At 34.5% G+C, this 18,346-nt stretch overlaps 6 protein-coding genes across 6 annotated transcripts; 3 read left to right on the forward strand and 3 right to left on the reverse strand.

Annotated features, from left to right (window-relative positions):
- The first annotated feature begins 759 nt into the window (after positions 1–759).
- On the forward strand, positions 760–7,075 carry LOC106619087 (sodium-coupled monocarboxylate transporter 2). The gene is made up of 10 exons (XM_014237068.3): positions 760–1,256; positions 1,938–2,097; positions 2,898–3,015; positions 3,177–3,244; positions 3,341–3,492; positions 5,248–5,388; positions 5,471–5,579; positions 5,640–6,020; positions 6,093–6,250; positions 6,681–7,075. The coding sequence occupies exons 1-10, from the start codon at positions 1,003–1,005 to the stop codon at positions 7,021–7,023; spliced, it is 1,884 nt and encodes a 627-aa protein (XP_014092543.3). The 5' UTR covers positions 760–1,002; the 3' UTR covers positions 7,024–7,075.
- A 1,973-nt stretch (positions 7,076–9,048) lies between these two features.
- Positions 9,049–12,766, reverse strand: LOC106619105 (enolase-phosphatase E1). Its single transcript, XM_014237092.3, has 4 exons — positions 12,163–12,766; positions 10,628–10,966; positions 9,702–10,566; positions 9,049–9,609 (listed from the first exon to the last, which is right to left on the reverse strand). Exons 1-4 carry the CDS (start codon positions 12,415–12,417, stop codon positions 9,539–9,541), a joined length of 1,530 nt encoding a protein of 509 aa, XP_014092567.2. The 5' UTR covers positions 12,418–12,766; the 3' UTR covers positions 9,049–9,538.
- Positions 12,767–13,197: 431 nt separating this feature from the next.
- nero (deoxyhypusine hydroxylase nero) lies at positions 13,198–14,328 on the forward strand. The gene has a single exon (XM_070110197.1). It carries the CDS (start codon positions 13,380–13,382, stop codon positions 14,280–14,282), a length of 903 nt encoding a protein of 300 aa, XP_069966298.1. The 5' UTR covers positions 13,198–13,379; the 3' UTR covers positions 14,283–14,328.
- Positions 14,329–14,844: 516 nt separating this feature from the next.
- On the forward strand, positions 14,845–15,734 carry awd (nucleoside diphosphate kinase). Its single transcript, XM_014237099.3, has 2 exons — positions 14,845–15,066; positions 15,289–15,734. Exons 1-2 carry the CDS (start codon positions 14,893–14,895, stop codon positions 15,619–15,621), a joined length of 507 nt encoding a protein of 168 aa, XP_014092574.3. The 5' UTR covers positions 14,845–14,892; the 3' UTR covers positions 15,622–15,734.
- On the reverse strand, positions 15,699–16,619 carry LOC118679679 (uncharacterized). The gene has a single exon (XM_036377995.2). The coding sequence runs from the start codon at positions 16,617–16,619 to the stop codon at positions 15,834–15,836; it is 786 nt and encodes a 261-aa protein (XP_036233888.1). The 3' UTR covers positions 15,699–15,833.
- A 5-nt stretch (positions 16,620–16,624) lies between these two features.
- Tbca (Tubulin binding cofactor A) lies at positions 16,625–17,349 on the reverse strand. Its single transcript, XM_014237096.3, has 2 exons — positions 16,949–17,349; positions 16,625–16,879 (listed from the first exon to the last, which is right to left on the reverse strand). The coding sequence occupies exons 1-2, from the start codon at positions 17,155–17,157 to the stop codon at positions 16,750–16,752; spliced, it is 339 nt and encodes a 112-aa protein (XP_014092571.2). The 5' UTR covers positions 17,158–17,349; the 3' UTR covers positions 16,625–16,749.
- Positions 17,350–18,346: the final 997 nt, after the last annotated feature.

Consider the following 18,346-nt stretch of genomic DNA (forward strand, 5'->3'; position numbering starts at 1 on the left):
AAAGAGTACAGTACACATTTCTATACTAGTTTCTCGAGAAGTTGTGAAATACCTATGTAGCTATTATTCTGTGTGATAAACCAAAAGTGTTGCGTGCTCCTGTGCAATAAATTTTTTTGTGTTAAAAAAAGAAATAAATAACGAAGGAGTTTTCAAATATAATATACGTAAGTTTTTATTAAGTTTCAAATAATATTATATTTTTAGTTAATTTTCATTTTTATTTAGGCATTTTTAAATTCCGTAATTTCCATTAACTGGAGAAACACGTGCAGCAGAGCTTTGAGAGGAGCTAGCATGAAATCAAGTGAAAGTTTCTTTTCATAATTTATTTTTTAATTATATTTTTTATAATTAATTGTAATTAAGAGTTTGGAATTAATTAAAGAAATAAAAATTGTATAATATACTGCGCAAAAGAACTTTTCACTTGTAATAGATTTACAGTCATAACTTAAAAATTGCAGATATGATAGCTTTTCATCATAACAATTTTCAGCTTTGATGGATTTATGATCAGCAATGACTCAGGAAAAGGCATAAGAGCGGTCAGATGACTGTCAATGTTCTTGTAGGGGAAGTAGCAGTTTTGCATGTATTTGATTTACAGGTATATACTAGTTTAAAGCTTTGGCTTAAAAGTCATTCTCACACCCGTTATTTTATTTGTATACAGATTTAAAACGTCTTATTGTGATAAGAATTCTTTTCAACAAGATAAGCTACAAATGTGTCAAGTATTTAAGGAAAAGCCACCCACATGACATGCATATGTTTGAATCGCGCCATAACGGCTAAAAGTGCTCTCGGTAGTGTCAATTTTAGTAAAGTGTTCTATTGAATAATTCCCAAATATATGGATACATAAATACATAAAAAACCAAGCAGGAATGTAAAAGTTAAGGTGTATTTTAAGGACTTTTGGTTGTTTTTTTTACTTTGACTTTTCTGCCATTGTGTGAAGTGAAATATTTTCGTTTGTAAAATAAAGAGAAGTTAAAAATGTCTACCACCACTACTATTGCTGCCGAGATTACGAAGAATATGGCAGCCACAACCGCTGCATCTCTGCCGTCTGGTCGAAATTTCACTTTCGGTGGCGTGGATTATGTTGTCTTCATTTTGATGTTGGCCTCTTCTGCCGCTGTTGGTATATACTTTGGTTTCTTTTCAAAGTCGAAAAATACCACAGATGAGTATCTCATGGGGGGCAAGCAAATGAAAGTCATACCAATTGCTATATCTTTGATCGCAAGGTGAGTTATAAATGTGCTATTGAAATAAATGAATCTCAGAAATATTGAAGAGAGAAAAATGTCAACATCCACACAAACCATGAATATTAAAATTTAAAAACAGTTTTTTAAAAGAACTGTTCTGGGTTTTTTAAAAGAATGTTACTTTTCACGTCGACAGTTGGGGAACCAAGAGATCACGAATCATTCATATTTCGCCTATTAATATTATGCCGGAAATTTGTATCGCTGATTTTAGCTAAGTACTCTGTGGGTTTGACACACAAAATTGAATTAGTATCATGAAGACTCATTGTATGTTAAATTTTTTCGGTTGTATCTGACCTCTTCTATTGGAAGAACTTCATAATGTTTCCGACGCCATAAACAAAAACCCATCATGAGCAGCATGTTAAAACCAAACTCCTCAAAATTAATCTTTTCTCAAAGAGTCTGATAAAAATTGCATACGAAATTACATGAATACATCGTCAATAACACAACATTCAATACTGGTGAATCGACAATTTCCGAACACTATACACTTCTTCAATAAATTCATGCGTTGAGTTGGACGTTTTTGACCTACTTCAATAAACTGACACACTTTAAATGCAATTGTTACTTAACTACAATAAAGTGTTCTTTTTTATTTTTACTTGTTTGCATATTTTTTAAATATTAATATTTCTATTTTTACAGTCAGTTATCAGCCCTATCCATAACAGCAGTTCCTGCCGAGAGCTATTCCTTTGGTATAAATCAGTTCTTCATCATAGTATCCATGGTTTTCGTGGCTCCACTACTATGCTACATTATTATACCAGTCTTCTATGAAAACAACATTTTCAATTGTTATGAGGTAATAAATAATGCGGTAAATAAATATATGTACATATAATTTGGTAAATTTTAAAACCATAGTACAACTCAATTAGCCTAGGCTACTTGTTTTATAGTAAATTCCATATGAGCGTAAGCGGTTCATTGCCCCGGTGACAAAACTACAATATATTATTGGATATGAAATTCTATAACTCAATCAGTAATTAAGTGGTCACCATGATATCATGGTAAGCAAATAGAGAAAATCGGATATGGATCACACCCGACTTCTATATATTACTGTTACACATACCAAAGTTGCGAACCAATAACACCAAACTTATTAAATTTGCCTAAAATTAAAGTTTAAATAATTTATATTAGGTGTAAGATAGCCAATTTTCCCTTGAATTTTCATATTTCGCGTACTTCTTAACAGATCTAATACAAGCTTGGGTCATAAAATTACCAGAACGCCGTCGTGGTTTCAACCACGAAAACCATTAAAATCATCAGTAATCAGTCAAGATTTTTTAAAATAGTTTCCATGTACCGAATACGAAGCTACCGCTTTCCAGTTAACGATATAAACACTGTTTATGTTAGTCATTTAGTGTTATCGGTTCAGGCTATCCCCAGCACTAATATGATGAATAGACAAATTTCTGTCAAGTTGTGTTAAAAGTGTACATTTTGAACGTTTCGCAAGCAATCTCAAATTTTGTTCGTTGCCTATGGCTTAACCTAAAGAATACCAATACTTTTAATCTTAACATTACGTTTTTCGAATAATAATTTTTTTTTGTTAATTTCTTAATTATCCGTCTACTCTTTCAGTATTTGGAAATGCGTTTCAACAAACGCACTCGACAGCTGATTACATTTACATTTATTTTAAATGCCTTTCTGTTATTACCAGTAATTATATTCATTCCCGCATTGGCTTTTGCGCAAGGTATGTTGTAAAACAAAACAGTTCTTGCTTACTTGAATACTCTGCGTATAAGTAATTTCTAAGAGAAAGCTAAGTACCAAGAGAAGCAAGTGAAGTGGACTCAACTTTTATTTCGTGCATAAATTAAGATGTTGATATAAATAACGAATTTTCCATTATAGTGACTGGCTTGAATATACACGTTGTCAATGGTGTTGTGTGCTCGATTTGTGTTTTCTACACAATGTTAGTAAGTAAATACAATTGTTTAAGAGAAATAAGTTCTTTCAAAATGTCTCTTATTTGCCATGAAACATTTGCTTTGACATTTCTATTTGTTGTTAAGGGTGGCATTAAAGCTGTTGTGTGGACTGATGTGCTGCAGGGCGGCATTGTGCTTTCATCTGTGATATTAGTGGGCATTTTAGGCACCATAAAGACCGGAGGAGTCAGTAAAGTTTTTGAATATGCTACTGAAGGTGGACGTTTGGATTTAAAGTAAGTAAATAAAAAATGTGTAATAAATTGTTCGGATTACCACGGCAAATATCTCTTTGTTCTTTGTGGATTGGCTGATATTCTCGGTAGAAGGTCAACTATAGGCACTGGGGTCCGCATATTTAGTAATTAGGGGCTTGAACAGTTTTGGTTCGATTTAGACAATGTTTGGTCACAAGGTGGCATACTTTAAACGTATTATTCACGCAAAGTTTTACGCCGATATAATCATTGTTGCTTGATATGCATAGTAGAAAGTAAAAGAATCAGATGGAATTGAAAATGGTGTTATACGGGAAATAGGCGTGGTTGTAGTCCGATTTCGCCCATTTTCGCACTATAACATAGAAATATGAAAATAGCGCTATGTACCGAATTCTGTTGAAATTGGTTAAGCAGATCTCAAGATATGGATTTTCACCTAAAAGTGGGCTGTGCCACGCCCACTGTCTAATTTTGAACGCGGTTCCTATAAAGTCATCTCATACCATCCCAGAGACAAAAATTTAATGTCTCTGGCGTGTTTAGTGCTTGATTTATCACGCTTTTAGTAGTTTTTAACAGTACCGTTATTTGGGGAGTGGGCAGAGTTGCCATCCGATTTCAACTATTTTCACACTGTATAGAGGGTAGAGGTTCTAAAAACATTTGCTTCCAGTGCATTTTGTTATTATAGCATTAGCGATTTAGGAGATATGCACATTAAACCTATTAGAGGCGGGACCACGCCCACTTAAAAAAAAATTTTAACTGCAGATGCCCCTCCCTAATGTGATCCTGTGTACCAAATAACAGTCTTATATCTTATTGAGCTTAGTTATGGCAATTTATTTGTTTTTGATCAATGGCGTTTTGTGGGCGTGGCAGTGGCCCGATTACGCCCATCTGCAATACCAACCGTCTCGCGGTACCAAGAAACGTCTACCAATTTTCATAAAGATATCTCAATTTTTACTCAAGTTACAGCTTGCACGGACGGACAGACATACGGACGGACAGACAGTCACCCGGATTTTAACTCGTCTCTTCATCCTGATCATTTATACTCTGTAGCAACAGGTTGCGAGAGTATAAAAAGATGACAGAGAAAAGGTGACGGCATTATCTTCTTTTTATAAGCACAAACACGATCATATTTCGTTTTTTTATTACTTTGATCTTTTCTCAAGTGATCCATGTGCGTATTAATTTGGTTTTAGGCACTTTCTTTTAGTTTTTAACCATACATAGGAACATGCTTTAATAAAAGTAATTTAAATTAAAATTTCGCGGGTCCACTTGTAGTTGCATTCATTGTTTACTTTGTCTATAGCAGCCGCTAAGGTTAGTTGTGTTTTTATGAGCTTGGCGAATTTCGTTTGTTAAAAGAAATGTATCAAAGAATTTGTTCTTGGTCAAAAACAATATTGTAACGATGGTTCAGCCTCCATATTCGCCAGACATGGCTCCGTGTGACTTTTCCCAATTACCAAAAATAAAGAGAAGCTTAAAGGGCCGTCGTTTTACAAGCATAGATGACATTAAAAGCGCATCGCTGAAAGAGCTAAAGGCTATCGCAAAAATGGAGTTTGACAAATGTCTCGACGATTGGAAGAAGCGCTGGATAAGCGTATAATTTCCAATGGGGACTATTTTGAAGACGACAACATAAATGTAGACAAATTAATATTTATTTTCAAAAATCGAAAATTCCCGTTAATTTTTGTACGTACCTCGTATACTAAATGATTGATGCTGATATTATCTTTCTCGTAGCTTATCACTCGATCCACGCATGCGTATCACGGTCTGGAATTCACTCATATGTGGTGTTATGATGTGGACCGGTCATGTGGGTTTAAATCAGAGCTGCGTGCAACGTATTGTCTCACTGCCTTCCCTGAAGCATGCTCAAAAGTAAGTTTAGCTTTATATAAAGAATATATAACAAATAACGGCTGGTTCGAAAACTTTACACTTCGTGTTTGTTTATTAACAGTGCGCTCTGGTTAACTTGCATTGGCTTCTTAGCCGTAATGACCATAAATTGTTTCATTGGCATTGTGATGTATTCTTACTATCATGACTGTGATCCCATCAAAGCAGGGGTAAGGTTAAACTTTTAATAAAACGAATTTATGTAGTACATACTCTGGTTTCATATTTAGTTGGTCAATAAGCCTGATAAAATGGTGCCGTTTTTTGTGCAAGATATCATGGGACATCTAATTGGTATGCCTGGTTTATTTATATCTTGCGTCTTCAGCGCCGCACTCAGCTCCATGTCCGCCATGTTGAACTCCCTGGCCGGTGTGGTGTATTTCGATTACATTAAGCCCCATATTAAGAAATACCACTCGGATGAACGTGCGAATTTCATAATGAAGCTCATTATTATCGCAATGGGTTGCTATTGTGTCGTTGGTGGTATGATGGTAGAACGTTTCGATTCCATACTACAGCTGGTAATAACAATTACTGGTATCAATACCGGTTCCGTAGTCGGTGTTTTTTTGCTGGGCATGCTTGTACCCCGCACTAACGGTAAGGTGAGTAGAATAGTTATTAATTATCAAGTTTTATTGTAAATTTATTAATTGTGGTTCTCTGTGCTGGAAAAGGTGGCCGTGGCTTCGATTATTTTCAGCATTTTAAGCATGTTTTGGATTATTATTAATGGTCAGATTCGTGCTAGAGAAGGCGCCATTCGTTACACACCGCTACCCTCAAACATTGAAGGATGTCTAGCACACAATTTACAAGTCTTGGCTAAACCTATGTAAGTTGGCTTTTAATTATCAAATAATAGATTAATGTGCTAGGTGTTCTTTATGGCAGTTCCTTCAGAAAATTCAAAACTTTCTTATTATTAACGGAGTAAAGTTTCCCATATGACCCCGAAGGTCTTACTTTTTCTGGTCCTACCTCTCGAGTGGATTACTGAAGTGTTAATAGTTTGTTGCGATCACTAAAAAAAAAGATTTATATAAAACATGGATATCTCACAGATTAACAATTATCTTAGCTTAACTACGTGACATAATACTTAAAACCACTTTAGAATTAAAAAAATCTAAAAAAAAAAACAAAACACAAAAAAAATGTTTATAACCCAAACTAGTTGAAATGGAAGCTTGACCTCCCTCACGCCTTTTTCTTATTCTTGATTCCTTTGATAATTAAAAAAGTGTGTGGTTTCTGTCTTTTAGGTCGAACGTTACGAACGAGGGAGTAGAGGAGCCAAAGGTCACCACAGCTTTTGGTAGTAATCGTGAATTTTCGATTTACGAAATATCCTTTTATTGGTACAAAGTTGTTGGAGTTTTACTTGTCTGGCTATTGGCCATACCGCTAAGCTATATTTGGCGACGAGATGAAGCCGATAAAATTGATCCACATCTTTTCTCACCATTCGTACGGCGTTTCTTAAAAGGAAGTTCACCTGTGGAAATGGAAGAGTTCCCTCTAAAAACACCCACTGCAGCAGAAGAGAGGGAAACCAATGGCGGTACAACAATTCTGATGCAGGAAAAATTCGAAAATAGCAATTAATAAAAGCAAATAGTATAATTAATTAAATAAAAAATATCGTTTTAATGTTAAATATTGAACTCTACTATTTCCAGTAATATAATACCGAAGTGAGAGAGAGAGGTAAGTCTTACCAGTCTAGTTTTATAGTCAGTAGTTAAGATAATGCCACATATACGCTCTGTGAATCCATATTTCTAACTCTTCTATTTGGATATCATAATAAGACTTAGGGACCAGAAGGCCGGTCAGGGGGCAGAAAAGTTAACTGTTAACAGTAAATTCCCCAAGTGGACGCACATAACTTTGTTTACAATTAGAACGATATGAGACCTAGAAAATTAAGGGTAGATTGGACGATGCGAGAATGTAGCCGAGTTATTAGGATAGCCACGTATTAGGATAGCGCTAACTTTCAGCTTTTCAGTCAGCTTAGCTTCATTGACCAGAATGTTTTGCTCGAGAAAAATCGTCTGTCGCTTGAATGATCGTGTTGTTGTAGTATCAGCAGAAAATATTCCTGTAGTAATTTCGAGGTATGGTGCCGAGTTGACAGTCCTTGGCCAGATAAACATCCGGTTCCGTTCCGATTACTTAGACCCGACTGTCGAGAGAACGGCTCGAATGCTCGTCGTTCTTAGCGATCGTGTGAAACTGCAATGTATTATGCAATAAAAGCTAAAATTTTACTATTTTCTCATTAGCAGTCCTTATGTAATTATAACCTTGAAACTAAAACAGTTTGGTGTATTTCAGCGGACGTTTAGCTTGATTGATCGCAATACGTCTTGGCTCACACGTATGTCGAATACATGCTAGTGTAATTCATCAAAAGTTACACTTAACAACGATTGAATTCGAATATACCAAAGTAGTTCAGTTTTGACTTCGGTGACTATCAATTTAATCTAATTGTACTCTCTGCTCCAGACAAGGTTAGAGAACCAAAAACTCCCATGTTGCTCATAATGCGGATTATAACTGCTCAATGGCAATATTAGCTACATAACCCCGCTTCTTTGCTGTGATTCATATACAAAGATAAGTACTTTGCTTTTCAACTATTTTTTTTTGTAATGTAGTAATGTCTAATTAGAAAATTGCCTCAATAAAAAATACAAAATTTAAATAAAATTCTTTTGTTTTTTTCTCTTTTGTATATTTAAACTCTTTATTTACAAAAGAAAGAAATGTGTATATTGTGTATATGTATAATTAAATTTACAGATATCTTATGTGATACGTTTGTTTACAGCTAAGTTAAATTTAGTTGTTTTTGTAGTTGTTACGGCTTAGTAGTTTGACGAAATTGGTTTTCTCACCTCGCTTAAACATTTGTTTTAGGAAAAAATAGCTTATGCCAAATCCCTTACAAGAATTAAGTTTCTGGTGGTTTTTTTTTCTATTGTATTTTATCTTCATTTACACTTTAGTAGCACTACTAACATTTGCGCCTTTTTGAAAATATAAAGAATAATTTTGCCATGCAAAAAGTTTAAGAATGTGTAGAATGCTTTTTAATTGGAAATACCATTTTAACTTTCCCTGAAAGAAAAAAATAAATAAAACTTTTAAATTATTTCGGTGTACATTTCTTCATTCTGCGAAAATGTACACTTTATAGATATATATGTATACTGAAATAAAGTAAACATGTATATTGTTTGCAAAAGTTTCAGGAATAAAATTTCAAAAGCACTATTAACCTAAAACTACCACCCTTTAGCAGCTCCAAACAAAAACATTACAATTCTTTGAAGGTAGAAACTTTTGTTGAAATTAATAAGTTTCCCGAAACTTCTTACACATGCATATATTTAGTCTAATGTTACTATATTATTGCTCTTGATATTCACCTTTTTACTATACAGCATTACCTTACATCTTATTTATATAGAAATTCATTTTCTTTGCAAAAAAATTTGTGTTATAATTAAAAATTTTCACATATACATATATATATAATTTTTTTTATTGTTTTTTTGGATTTTTATCAATTTTATAAAATGTACTGCATTTTGTATATTTTGCAATAAAAACAATAAATGATTGTTTATGTTTTTTATTGTTTTGAATTGTTTTTATAATCTAAATTAGTTGTAGATTTATATTTTTTTTGCATATAATTATATATATAATATATTATTATACATTGTGTTTATGTAGTCCAATTAAAAAAAAAATATGCAGCTCGACATATTAACTTTTATCTGTTGATGCATAAAATTTGTAAATTAAAATTTCTGCGGTGAAAATAGAGAAGTAAATCTAAGAATAAAGTATGAAAACATATATAAAACTAAACGTCCATAAATATATTTCAGGCGGGTTGTGTGGTAGACATTCGTGCATAACTAAATGGCTTGTCAACTCGGCAACTAGTACTCCTCATCTTTTTGTATACTTCTCCACTCCACAATTGCAAGTATATTAATGTTGCGTCCATATGTGGTGGTTTTAACGGTTTCTGCCTTTTGTAGCATTATAACGGTTAACTATTGTAATAAATGTTGAAGTCGATGTATGTATTTCACGTTTACAAAATCGTTGCCACGGTACCATCCGTATTTGCATTAGTTATTGATGGCGACACGACTTTTGGTACACCTGCATTCAGCCAATTAAAAAATAAAAAAACAACAGAAACAAAAAACATTATTTAATAAACTAATAATATTTGTTTATCAATTTTAACTTACACAACTCATTTTCTGGCTTTATATCATTATCATTGTTGGCGTTTACTTCTATTGCTGAATTTTCAACTTCAACAGTAGCGGCTTTTTCGATAGCCAGATCTTCTTTTACGTTATTGGCACAAGTTTCACTGTTTGCAGTTAACGCGTTAACATTCGGCTCTAAGCTCCCCACTTCACAAACAACCGGCGCTTGTGGAGTCACTTCTGCATTAACGATTAGCGCGTCTTCAACGTCATTAGACTTAACTGCAAGTTCTTGGACTGTTGTTTTTTTTTCTACAGTTACGGTTTCCTGACTTATTTGGGCTTTATCTAGCGGCGCAGAGCTTTCCTCCGTATTTGAGGTTGGTTCGATTGGAGCAGGTGTAGATTCAATTAGCTCGACATCACTGCTTTTTGAGTTCGAATCGACTTCCATTGCTTCAGAGGGTGCATCTTTTGTCACCGTGGTTGTTGCTAATTCTTCGGTGGTTGATTCTGTGGTTTCTACAGAAACAATTTCAACATCTGTTGTTTCTTCTGGTTTAACTGGCTCCGAATCAGCGGTTGCATCTATTGGGTCTACTGCCGCTACAGGCTCACTTGTGTCCATTGCTGTTTCACTATCTTCAGGTATATCTGATATATCTTGTTTCGCTTCTGTAGAAATAACGTTTTGGTCTTTATTTTGTTCATCTTCTGCAATAGTTTCCGATTCGATTTTAGCATCTGTTTGTTCCTCAGATTGCTCCACATCTGATAAGGACTCTACCGCATCATCTTCTTTGTTTTCTTTAGCCTTTTCAGCAACCTCTTCTGGAACAGATAATTCAGTAACAAGCTCAGACGAATCTGTCGATGTGTTGTTGACTTTGTCTGAAGAAGCCTAGAGTTGAAAAGTAAAATATTTATAATCAAATCAATTGAGATTATGTTTAACCACTAACTTGTTTCTTTTTTGGGGATTTCGATTTTTCTGCTGTTTTAGTCGCTTTCGGCTCCGCTACCTCTTGGGCTTCTTCCGATTCTTCGGATATTTCAATTTTTCTCCCACGTCCTCGACCACGTGACGGAGTGCCGCTAGCATTTGCCGGAGACGTACGCGCCTTTTTCGCAGGAGGCGGAGTGGACGCTGCTGACGCACGGGTTGGTGTACCACGTGTGCTTGACCGTGTGCGCCGACCACCATCTAACTCCAAACTACCGCCCATATTTTTAACGAGCTCTTCACTTTCCTTTTGCGCCCGTTCTATGAAAGACATCCGCTTCGAAGGTGTCCGTTTCACCTAAAAAAATTTACCATTTAAAATATTTGTATGCAAGTCGTATATATGAAAGAAAACAAAACAGTAAAAACAACAATATTGGTTAATCTTATCACCAAATTCATATTATTTAATATATGGAGTATTTCTTGCCATTAGTTCGACTTATGATTATCTAACTTGTATTACAAAAGAAAATTAAAAACAAATATCCAGATATAAAAAAAAAATATTTTGTCAAGTGAAATCACTTTTTTTTAGTATAGCATATCAACATGTTTTACTAAATCGGTAAACAATAATGAGAGTCCTTCATAAAAGAAAAGAAAATCTGTAACAAAACAAACACAGGAAAATATAAGGAACCAGCAAAACTGATGTCAACCGACCGTACGTAAATTTAAACGCGCGCAAAATCCAAACGAATCACAAGAATTGGTATGAAGTACAGCAAACCTCAGAAAACACAATCCATGTACACAACAAACACGCTTTGAAGCGCATAATTCAGCTCGTTCGTTGCATTGAGGAACAAGCAACGAGTATAAACAGAAAAAGAGGGAAAACTAAAAAAAACACAATGCAAAGTAACGAAAACTAAACTACACGAAACTTAATGTTAAGAGCCGAGTTATAGGTGGAATAATAAAAAAAGAACGTTATAGTTAAAATAAAAAAAAAACTTATGACAACGTAAGGCAGCGAAGTAGCTGCGACATTAATGCGTTTCTACGTCACAAACGATGTATCAACAGAGGGGGCGCTGTAGTAACATAAAATGAGGTAACAACTTGATCACAAATATTAAAGCAGATAGAGGGGGAAAACGCGCGCTTTTTATGCCACGAGCAATAAATTTATTTTTGTTTTAGTACAAATTTGTAATATGTTGCGGTTATCTGTGTGTATCATCTACACATTTTTAATAAAATAAAAAAAAAAAACGTACACTATATCTTTTCAGATATGTATTTGATTATTGCAATAAACCTCATTATTGTGAAACTAATTGGATCTACATTGTACAACAATTGGAGCTATTTCTGGATACTTTCCAGAGAGTTCGGTGGAGATTTATAGAACTTTGTTTGCACAATACTTATATTTGATTTTATCGCATCGCATCGCTAATTACCGCAACCCCCCGCATACAAAATGCATTAACAGAATTTATGTACATACATATAGCGTTAATATACCAATTGAATTATACTTACGGGTGTCTTCTTGCTTTCCACTTTTGGTGAAGATTCCCTTGGTTTGGTCGCCTCCACAGCGCTAGTGCCCGCATCGCCTGACGCACATTCAGCTTCAATGCTGTTGTTGACCACTTGCTTTTCAGTCGCAGTTGCTATCTCTGCCTCAGTCAACGTGGGCGCGTTCGCAGACACCGTTTCCCCCTTTTCAACAATCGTCTGTTCAACTGGTACAGTGTTCTGCTGAATTTCACTCTTATTCGCAACTTCAGACATTATTGTTTTTTTTTTTTGTTTAAAAAATAGTTCAATTCCGCAATTATAATATTTTGTACTAGTACGTCAAATTTATTTGCGCTTTCAATGTTATTCTATATACGTGATTCACAACAACGCGCACAACGAAAAATTTTTCCCTGCACCTTTTTATTATATTTTTGCGAGAAAGGGTTACAAATATTCATATAATTTTATTGTTTTCACGATTAAAACTTATCAAATTCACTTATTCCGGTAATTTGTAAATTTGTTGCACACGAAAACATGTAAATTTCTTGAAATAAATTTTCCACTTCACAACGTAACGCCGCGCATCCGTTTAACTTATTTATTCGTTTCTTTTCAGCGAATAACTCTAATCCTCAGTGTTGCATTTTCTTGAGCGTAAATTAAGTAGTGCCATCGTGTAAAATCGTTCTCGTTAAATGTAACTATAATAAAATTCCTTATCACATTTAAACATTTATAGATAATTTAAACGTTTTTAAATGTGCATTATTTGTAAGTATAGATAAAAATTGTAAATATCACTTTTATCTGTGAAGGCACGTGCTTTTGAAATGCACTCGTGAAAATTTTGAATAGTTGTCATTAACAAACGAGTCAGACGTTGGTATTTTTGCAAAATAATAGCAGAGTTGCTCTTGATATTTCAATCGCATTTGAATTGACTTTTTGCTTTAATTATTTTCGAATTAAGAATTTTAATTTAAGTTAATTTTTTTATGTACGGTAAACTGATGTATGTTAATGTTTTGAAAATTGAATTTATCTTGCAAAACCATATCAGTTCATATGGAATAAATGTGTTATTAAAAAATATATTAATAAATTGCAGCAACCCTATATCACATCTGTAATAAAAGTCATTCCGAGTTGGAATTGTAAATACTTGAGCACGTTTATTTCCTTCATCGTATAATTTGAAACTTATTTTTTAATAAAAACCTACTACAAGCATGGTTACCCAGGAGCAGCTTAAAGCCATTGGTGCTGTCTTAAATAATAAGGAACGCCCTTTAAAGGAACGTTTTCGAGCTTTATTTACTCTGAAAAATCTTGGAGGAGCTAAAGCGATTGAAGAAATTAGTCGTGGGTTTTCTGATGACTCAGCTTTGTTAAAACATGAATTAGCCTATTGTCTGGGACAGATGCAGGATAAAAAAGCCATAGACATACTAACAAAAGTTCTCGCCGATACGACGCAGGAACCTATGGTTAGGCATGAAGCCGGTGAAGCGCTTGGCGCTATTGGCGCCCCAGAGGTCATCCCAATTTTAGAGCAATACAAAGAAGACCCAGTAGTGGAAGTGGCGGAGACATGTTCCATTGCATTAGATCGTGTCCGTTGGCTACAGAGTGGTCAAACAGTAGATGACAACAATCCCTACGCATCAGTAGATCCATCGCCTCCAATTAGCGGAAATAAAAACATTGAAGATTTAAAATCTATCTACTTAGATCCAAATCAAAGCTTATTTGACCGATACCGTGCTATGTTCAGTTTACGAAATTTGGGTGCCACGGAAAGTGTTCTGGCTATCGCAGAAGGTTTAAAGGATAGCTCAGCACTATTTCGTCATGAGGTAGCTTTTGTATTGGGCCAAATACAAGAACCATGCAGTATTTCTTATTTGAAAGACAACTTGGAAGATCAAAATGAAAATGAAATGGTGCGCCATGAATGCGCAGAGGCACTTGGAGCGATCGCTACGGAGGAATGTGTCAACATATTAAGCCGTTATGCGCTGGATGAAAAAAGAGTTGTAAAGGAGAGCTGTGAAATAGCTTTGGATATGTGCGAGTACGAAAATAGCCCTGAATTTCAATATGCCGATAGTTTGGGTAAATTAAGCACATAAGTTATATATAGGTCCGCGATAATGAATAAATATATATTCCTTGTAATTTTATTTTATATTTTTAAAATAGTAATAATAATAATATTTTGTATATACTTACAAGAAAACTAAAGAACTGCAAAAATAATAGGCGAGATGATTATTTCATTATTATGCCATCATTATTATTTTTTATTGCCTAATGACATTAAAAATGCTGTGATTTATTTTATTACAAACATTTAAAAAAATCTTTTTGGTAATAATAGAATATGCAAAGTAGAACTTTCATCTAACGACAATTTCCTCTCCAAAGCTAAAGCTAGCAGAATTTTACATAAATCATGGAAAATAATAATAATCTAGTTTTTCCAATAATACTTTTTTTCGTAAATAATTAAAATTTGTTTAATTTTTGTATTAAATTTTATACTACGAATTTTTGTAATTGAATTTATTGTACTCCCTTTTTTAATCGAATGGAAAGTCAAATGCGTTGCAACACTGGTTAACACCGGCTTTTATTTGTCGAATTTCCAATATGCCTTCTGCGCAACAACACGAAAATTTGTCTTCCCGCTCTTTCAACCGGTCGTTTTCGCAAATCAATTTGCTAGGTAAAAAAGCTGTCATGATTGGTACGATTTTGGCATTCTTCTCTTTGTTCTCGTACGCAATGGCAGCAAATAAGGAGCGCACTTTCATCATGGTGAAACCCGATGGAGTCCAACGTGGACTCGTCGGCAAGATCATCGAGCGCTTTGAGCAGAAGGGCTTCAAATTGGTGGCCATGAAATTCACATGGGTGAGTACATAGGTCAGTGAAAATGGTCTAATCAAATTTACTGCATCTAGGGTTGATTGGAATTTCGGACTTTCCAGTGAATTTTTTCCCTAGGGATAAAAGTGTGGTTAGGTATATTCAGTGGATTTTGCCACATGTGTACTTTTTTATTTTAAAGAGAAAAATGATGAAAACAATATGAAAGGTCAGTGTTATGATATGTTATTTAATTTTTATTTACAGGCATCAAAGGACCTTTTGGAGAAGCACTATGCTGATTTGTCTGCTCGTCCCTTCTTCCCCGGTTTGGTCAACTACATGAGCTCCGGCCCAGTGGTTCCCATGGTTTGGGAGGGTTTGAATGTGGTGAAGACTGGTCGCCAAATGTTGGGTGCTACCAACCCAGCTGACTCCTTGCCTGGTACCATCCGTGGTGATTTCTGTATCCAAGTTGGTCGTAATATTATCCACGGCTCGGACGCTGTAGAATCTGCAAATAAGGAAATCGCTCTTTGGTTCAACGAGAAGGAGCTGGTTTCATGGCAGCCAGCCGCTGAAGGTTGGGTATATGAATAAATTCTAACTCAATGGCCAGCATGAGCTCTCGCTCATACGTTAAATGTTAAGAAAAAAAGTACTCTGTTGCAACTGAATTCCAATAAAAGTGATTTACATAAATAAACATTTTATTTGCAAGTGGTTACAATATATTCGAACTCGTTTGTTCATAAAAAAAAACATAAACACAACGTCACTAATTCAACCACTAGGTATAGAACTAGGAACGGTCACATGGCTCGGTATAGCTGCCATTGTGAACTGGCATTTTCACTGGGAAGGATCCAACCAATAGGTATGGAAGAACCATGTTTACTACGCGTCAAATAGCTATCCCAAATGCGTCGTATTCGTAGGAAGTCGCTCATTTTTTGCTCACCGTCATAGCAGGAATGTTCGACCGACCCAAAAATTGTGTCATTCCATTGATCCTCTACGTGTCCTTGTGTACATTCTACCTTATTTTCCTCTAATACTTTGTTCCAAGAGATTCGCAAATCACGTAGTTGTTCATAAAATTCTTTTGTATTATCTAAGTTCTGTCCACGTGAAAAATGTAACATTTTTAACAATTCAAAGGTTCGGAGAAAACGTTGAGCATCATGTTGTTTCAGTAAACGAATATGTGGATATTTTTTTAAGGAAGATATGTCTTCAACATAAGACGGGTTCGAAGGATAATCATTGCTTTGTATCATCTTTGAGATTCTTTCTGACTTCAGATCTGGGAATGTAAATCTATTTCTAGCTTCAGCTTTCATTTGTTTTAGTTTATATTTTTTTCGTTGACGTTTTAGTTTTTTTTTCTTTAACACTTTAGTTAATCGTTCTAATGGCGCAGTTTCCACTTTCTGAATTAACTCTTTTGTTTTTTTCTCCAGTATATTCACATGTACTCCACAATCTCCATTGCCGTCGGATTTAACCCTTTCTAATTCCTTGATATTTGTAAGTATGGTTTCTATACTGTTTTTTAGAAGCGAGATACTTAAAATTTTATCATTAGTTTTAAACATTACTATTAATTATTCAAGCCGCTTGAGAATCAGTTTTTAATGCGATAAAAAAAAGTGTTTTCTATTAAGAGTTAATGAATTGTGCTTGTGCACTTATACAATTAAAATTATTTTTTTGATATGGAATTGGTTAATCTTTTTTCGCAAGCACTTCCTTGGCATCGTTTACAACCTGTATTGCAGTTTCGTACTCTTTTGTTTCTATGAGTTCTTCTTCCTCTGACAAGAATTTTTCAAGTGTGTCTAACTCTTTTCTTAATCTGAAAATATTAGTAAACATCTGTTCAAGAAAACGTTGTCAGCCAGACCATCTGTTTAGTAATGCTCACCTGCGTAATGTGTCTGGAAGCATCATCAAACACTCAGCTATTACTTCTTCTTGTTTTTTTAGAACGTGCTCATCTGCACCTTCACTCTTGAATCTTTCCAAACGATTCTGCTCTGTAACCACTTCCTTTTCACAAACTGTTTTCTCCTTTGTCAATCGCTTCACAACTCCCGTTTTGATTGTCAATTGTCGTAAACGTGGATCCGCCATGAAGTCTGATAACTTGTATTCTGGTATATTTAGTAAGTTCAGACTCTTTTTGGATAAAGTCAGCCTTTAATAAAAGTTATTCCCTGGCGAAACGTACAAAGCTTGTTCTATGCGTTTTTTTAATCACAAATAGTGAGTCAGAAATTCTGCCGGCATTTTCTGCACTACCTTTTTCATTACATTTTTTGTACGCATACTGTGGAACTTGTTTACAGTGCCTGAACTTAAATATCATTCACGATAGATTACGTAGAAATTGATTATTGCTCACGTATACAAAAGCAATTGTTTTGTTTTTTTGGTTCATTTATTCTAGGTATTAAATAAAGCGATCTCGTTAAATCAAATGTATAAAATAGGATTGGCATAATGAATACAATATTTAATTATCGCATTCAGTTTAAATAGTTTAAATCCAACTTTTTAATTTATCAGCGATTTTTGCCTGTTTAGAGGTGAACAATACCTAAGTTATCGATGTAGATCTCCGAAAACAGTGACTTCGTTGCAATCCAACCGTTATTTGGAGGAAAGTAAAGAGCTAAAGTTATTAGGGCTGTGACTTTTTCAATGCAGAACCTATGATTGGTATTAAATATAAATAAGTGAGAAAATTATTTAATATATATATATGTAGCGTGGTTACTGATGAATGTGTGTAGGTCCCCGCGTCTACGTGTATTGAGCACTAGCCAACGGTGACCTAAGGTTGGCATTATGTTGGAAATTTGGTTGATTTCCGCTTTTCTTAGAGCTAGGATGAAGTGAACAGCAACATATGTTATCAATTTACGAAATCGAGGATCGCCAGTAAAAGGGGCGTTTCAGAGAAATTTTATTGATTACTTAGTTTTATAGAAATTGAAAAATTAAAATTCTAACGTAAAGCTTATATGTCACTAGGTTATGCTAGCTATCGCAAAGTCTATCTAGCTTCTGCAATTCCCAAAAAAGTAGTGAAATAAAAAACTTCTTCAACTTTTATTAAAACAAGAAAAAACGTTAACTTTTTCTGCACCGAAGCTATAATATAGCATAAAAGCAAAAGATCTTTATTTTGATTTTCATCGTAAAGATACGCTTTCAAATAAAAAAGTTTTCTATGCAAGAAATTCGAGTTTGATTGATTAGTTTGTAGGCAGGTATATCGACCGTTCGGAGCAGCTTCTCGAGAAGAAAAGAACTAGTG

This window comes from Bactrocera oleae, chromosome 2 (assembly GCF_042242935.1).
Source record: "Bactrocera oleae isolate idBacOlea1 chromosome 2, idBacOlea1, whole genome shotgun sequence".
NCBI lineage: Eukaryota > Metazoa > Arthropoda > Insecta > Diptera > Tephritidae > Bactrocera > Bactrocera oleae.

Coding starts and splice junctions, on each gene's coding strand:
- Tbca (XM_014237096.3), bottom strand. CDS start 17,157: ATGGCGGATCCACGTTTACGACAATTGACAATCAAAACGGGAGTTGTG. Junction 16,880..16,948: donor CTTCCAGACACATTACGCAG/GTGAGCATTACT, acceptor TAATATTTTCAG/ATTAAGAAAAGAGTTAGACA.
- nero (XM_070110197.1), top strand. CDS start 13,380: ATGGTTACCCAGGAGCAGCTTAAAGCCATTGGTGCTGTCTTAAATAAT.
- LOC106619087 (XM_014237068.3), top strand. CDS start 1,003: ATGTCTACCACCACTACTATTGCTGCCGAGATTACGAAGAATATGGCA. Junction 3,245..3,340: donor GTGTTTTCTACACAATGTTA/GTAAGTAAATAC, acceptor TTTGTTGTTAAG/GGTGGCATTAAAGCTGTTGT. Junction 5,580..5,639: donor GTGATCCCATCAAAGCAGGG/GTAAGGTTAAAC, acceptor TTTCATATTTAG/TTGGTCAATAAGCCTGATAA.
- awd (XM_014237099.3), top strand. CDS start 14,893: ATGATTGGTACGATTTTGGCATTCTTCTCTTTGTTCTCGTACGCAATG. Junction 15,067..15,288: donor TGGCCATGAAATTCACATGG/GTGAGTACATAG, acceptor TTTTATTTACAG/GCATCAAAGGACCTTTTGGA.
- LOC106619105 (XM_014237092.3), bottom strand. CDS start 12,417: ATGTCTGAAGTTGCGAATAAGAGTGAAATTCAGCAGAACACTGTACCA. Junction 10,967..12,162: donor TGGAAAGCAAGAAGACACCC/GTAAGTATAATT, acceptor AAATTTTTTTAG/GTGAAACGGACACCTTCGAA. Junction 9,610..9,701: donor AAAGCCAGAAAATGAGTTGT/GTAAGTTAAAAT, acceptor GGCTGAATGCAG/GTGTACCAAAAGTCGTGTCG.
- LOC118679679 (XM_036377995.2), bottom strand. CDS start 16,619: ATGTTTAAAACTAATGATAAAATTTTAAGTATCTCGCTTCTAAAAAAC.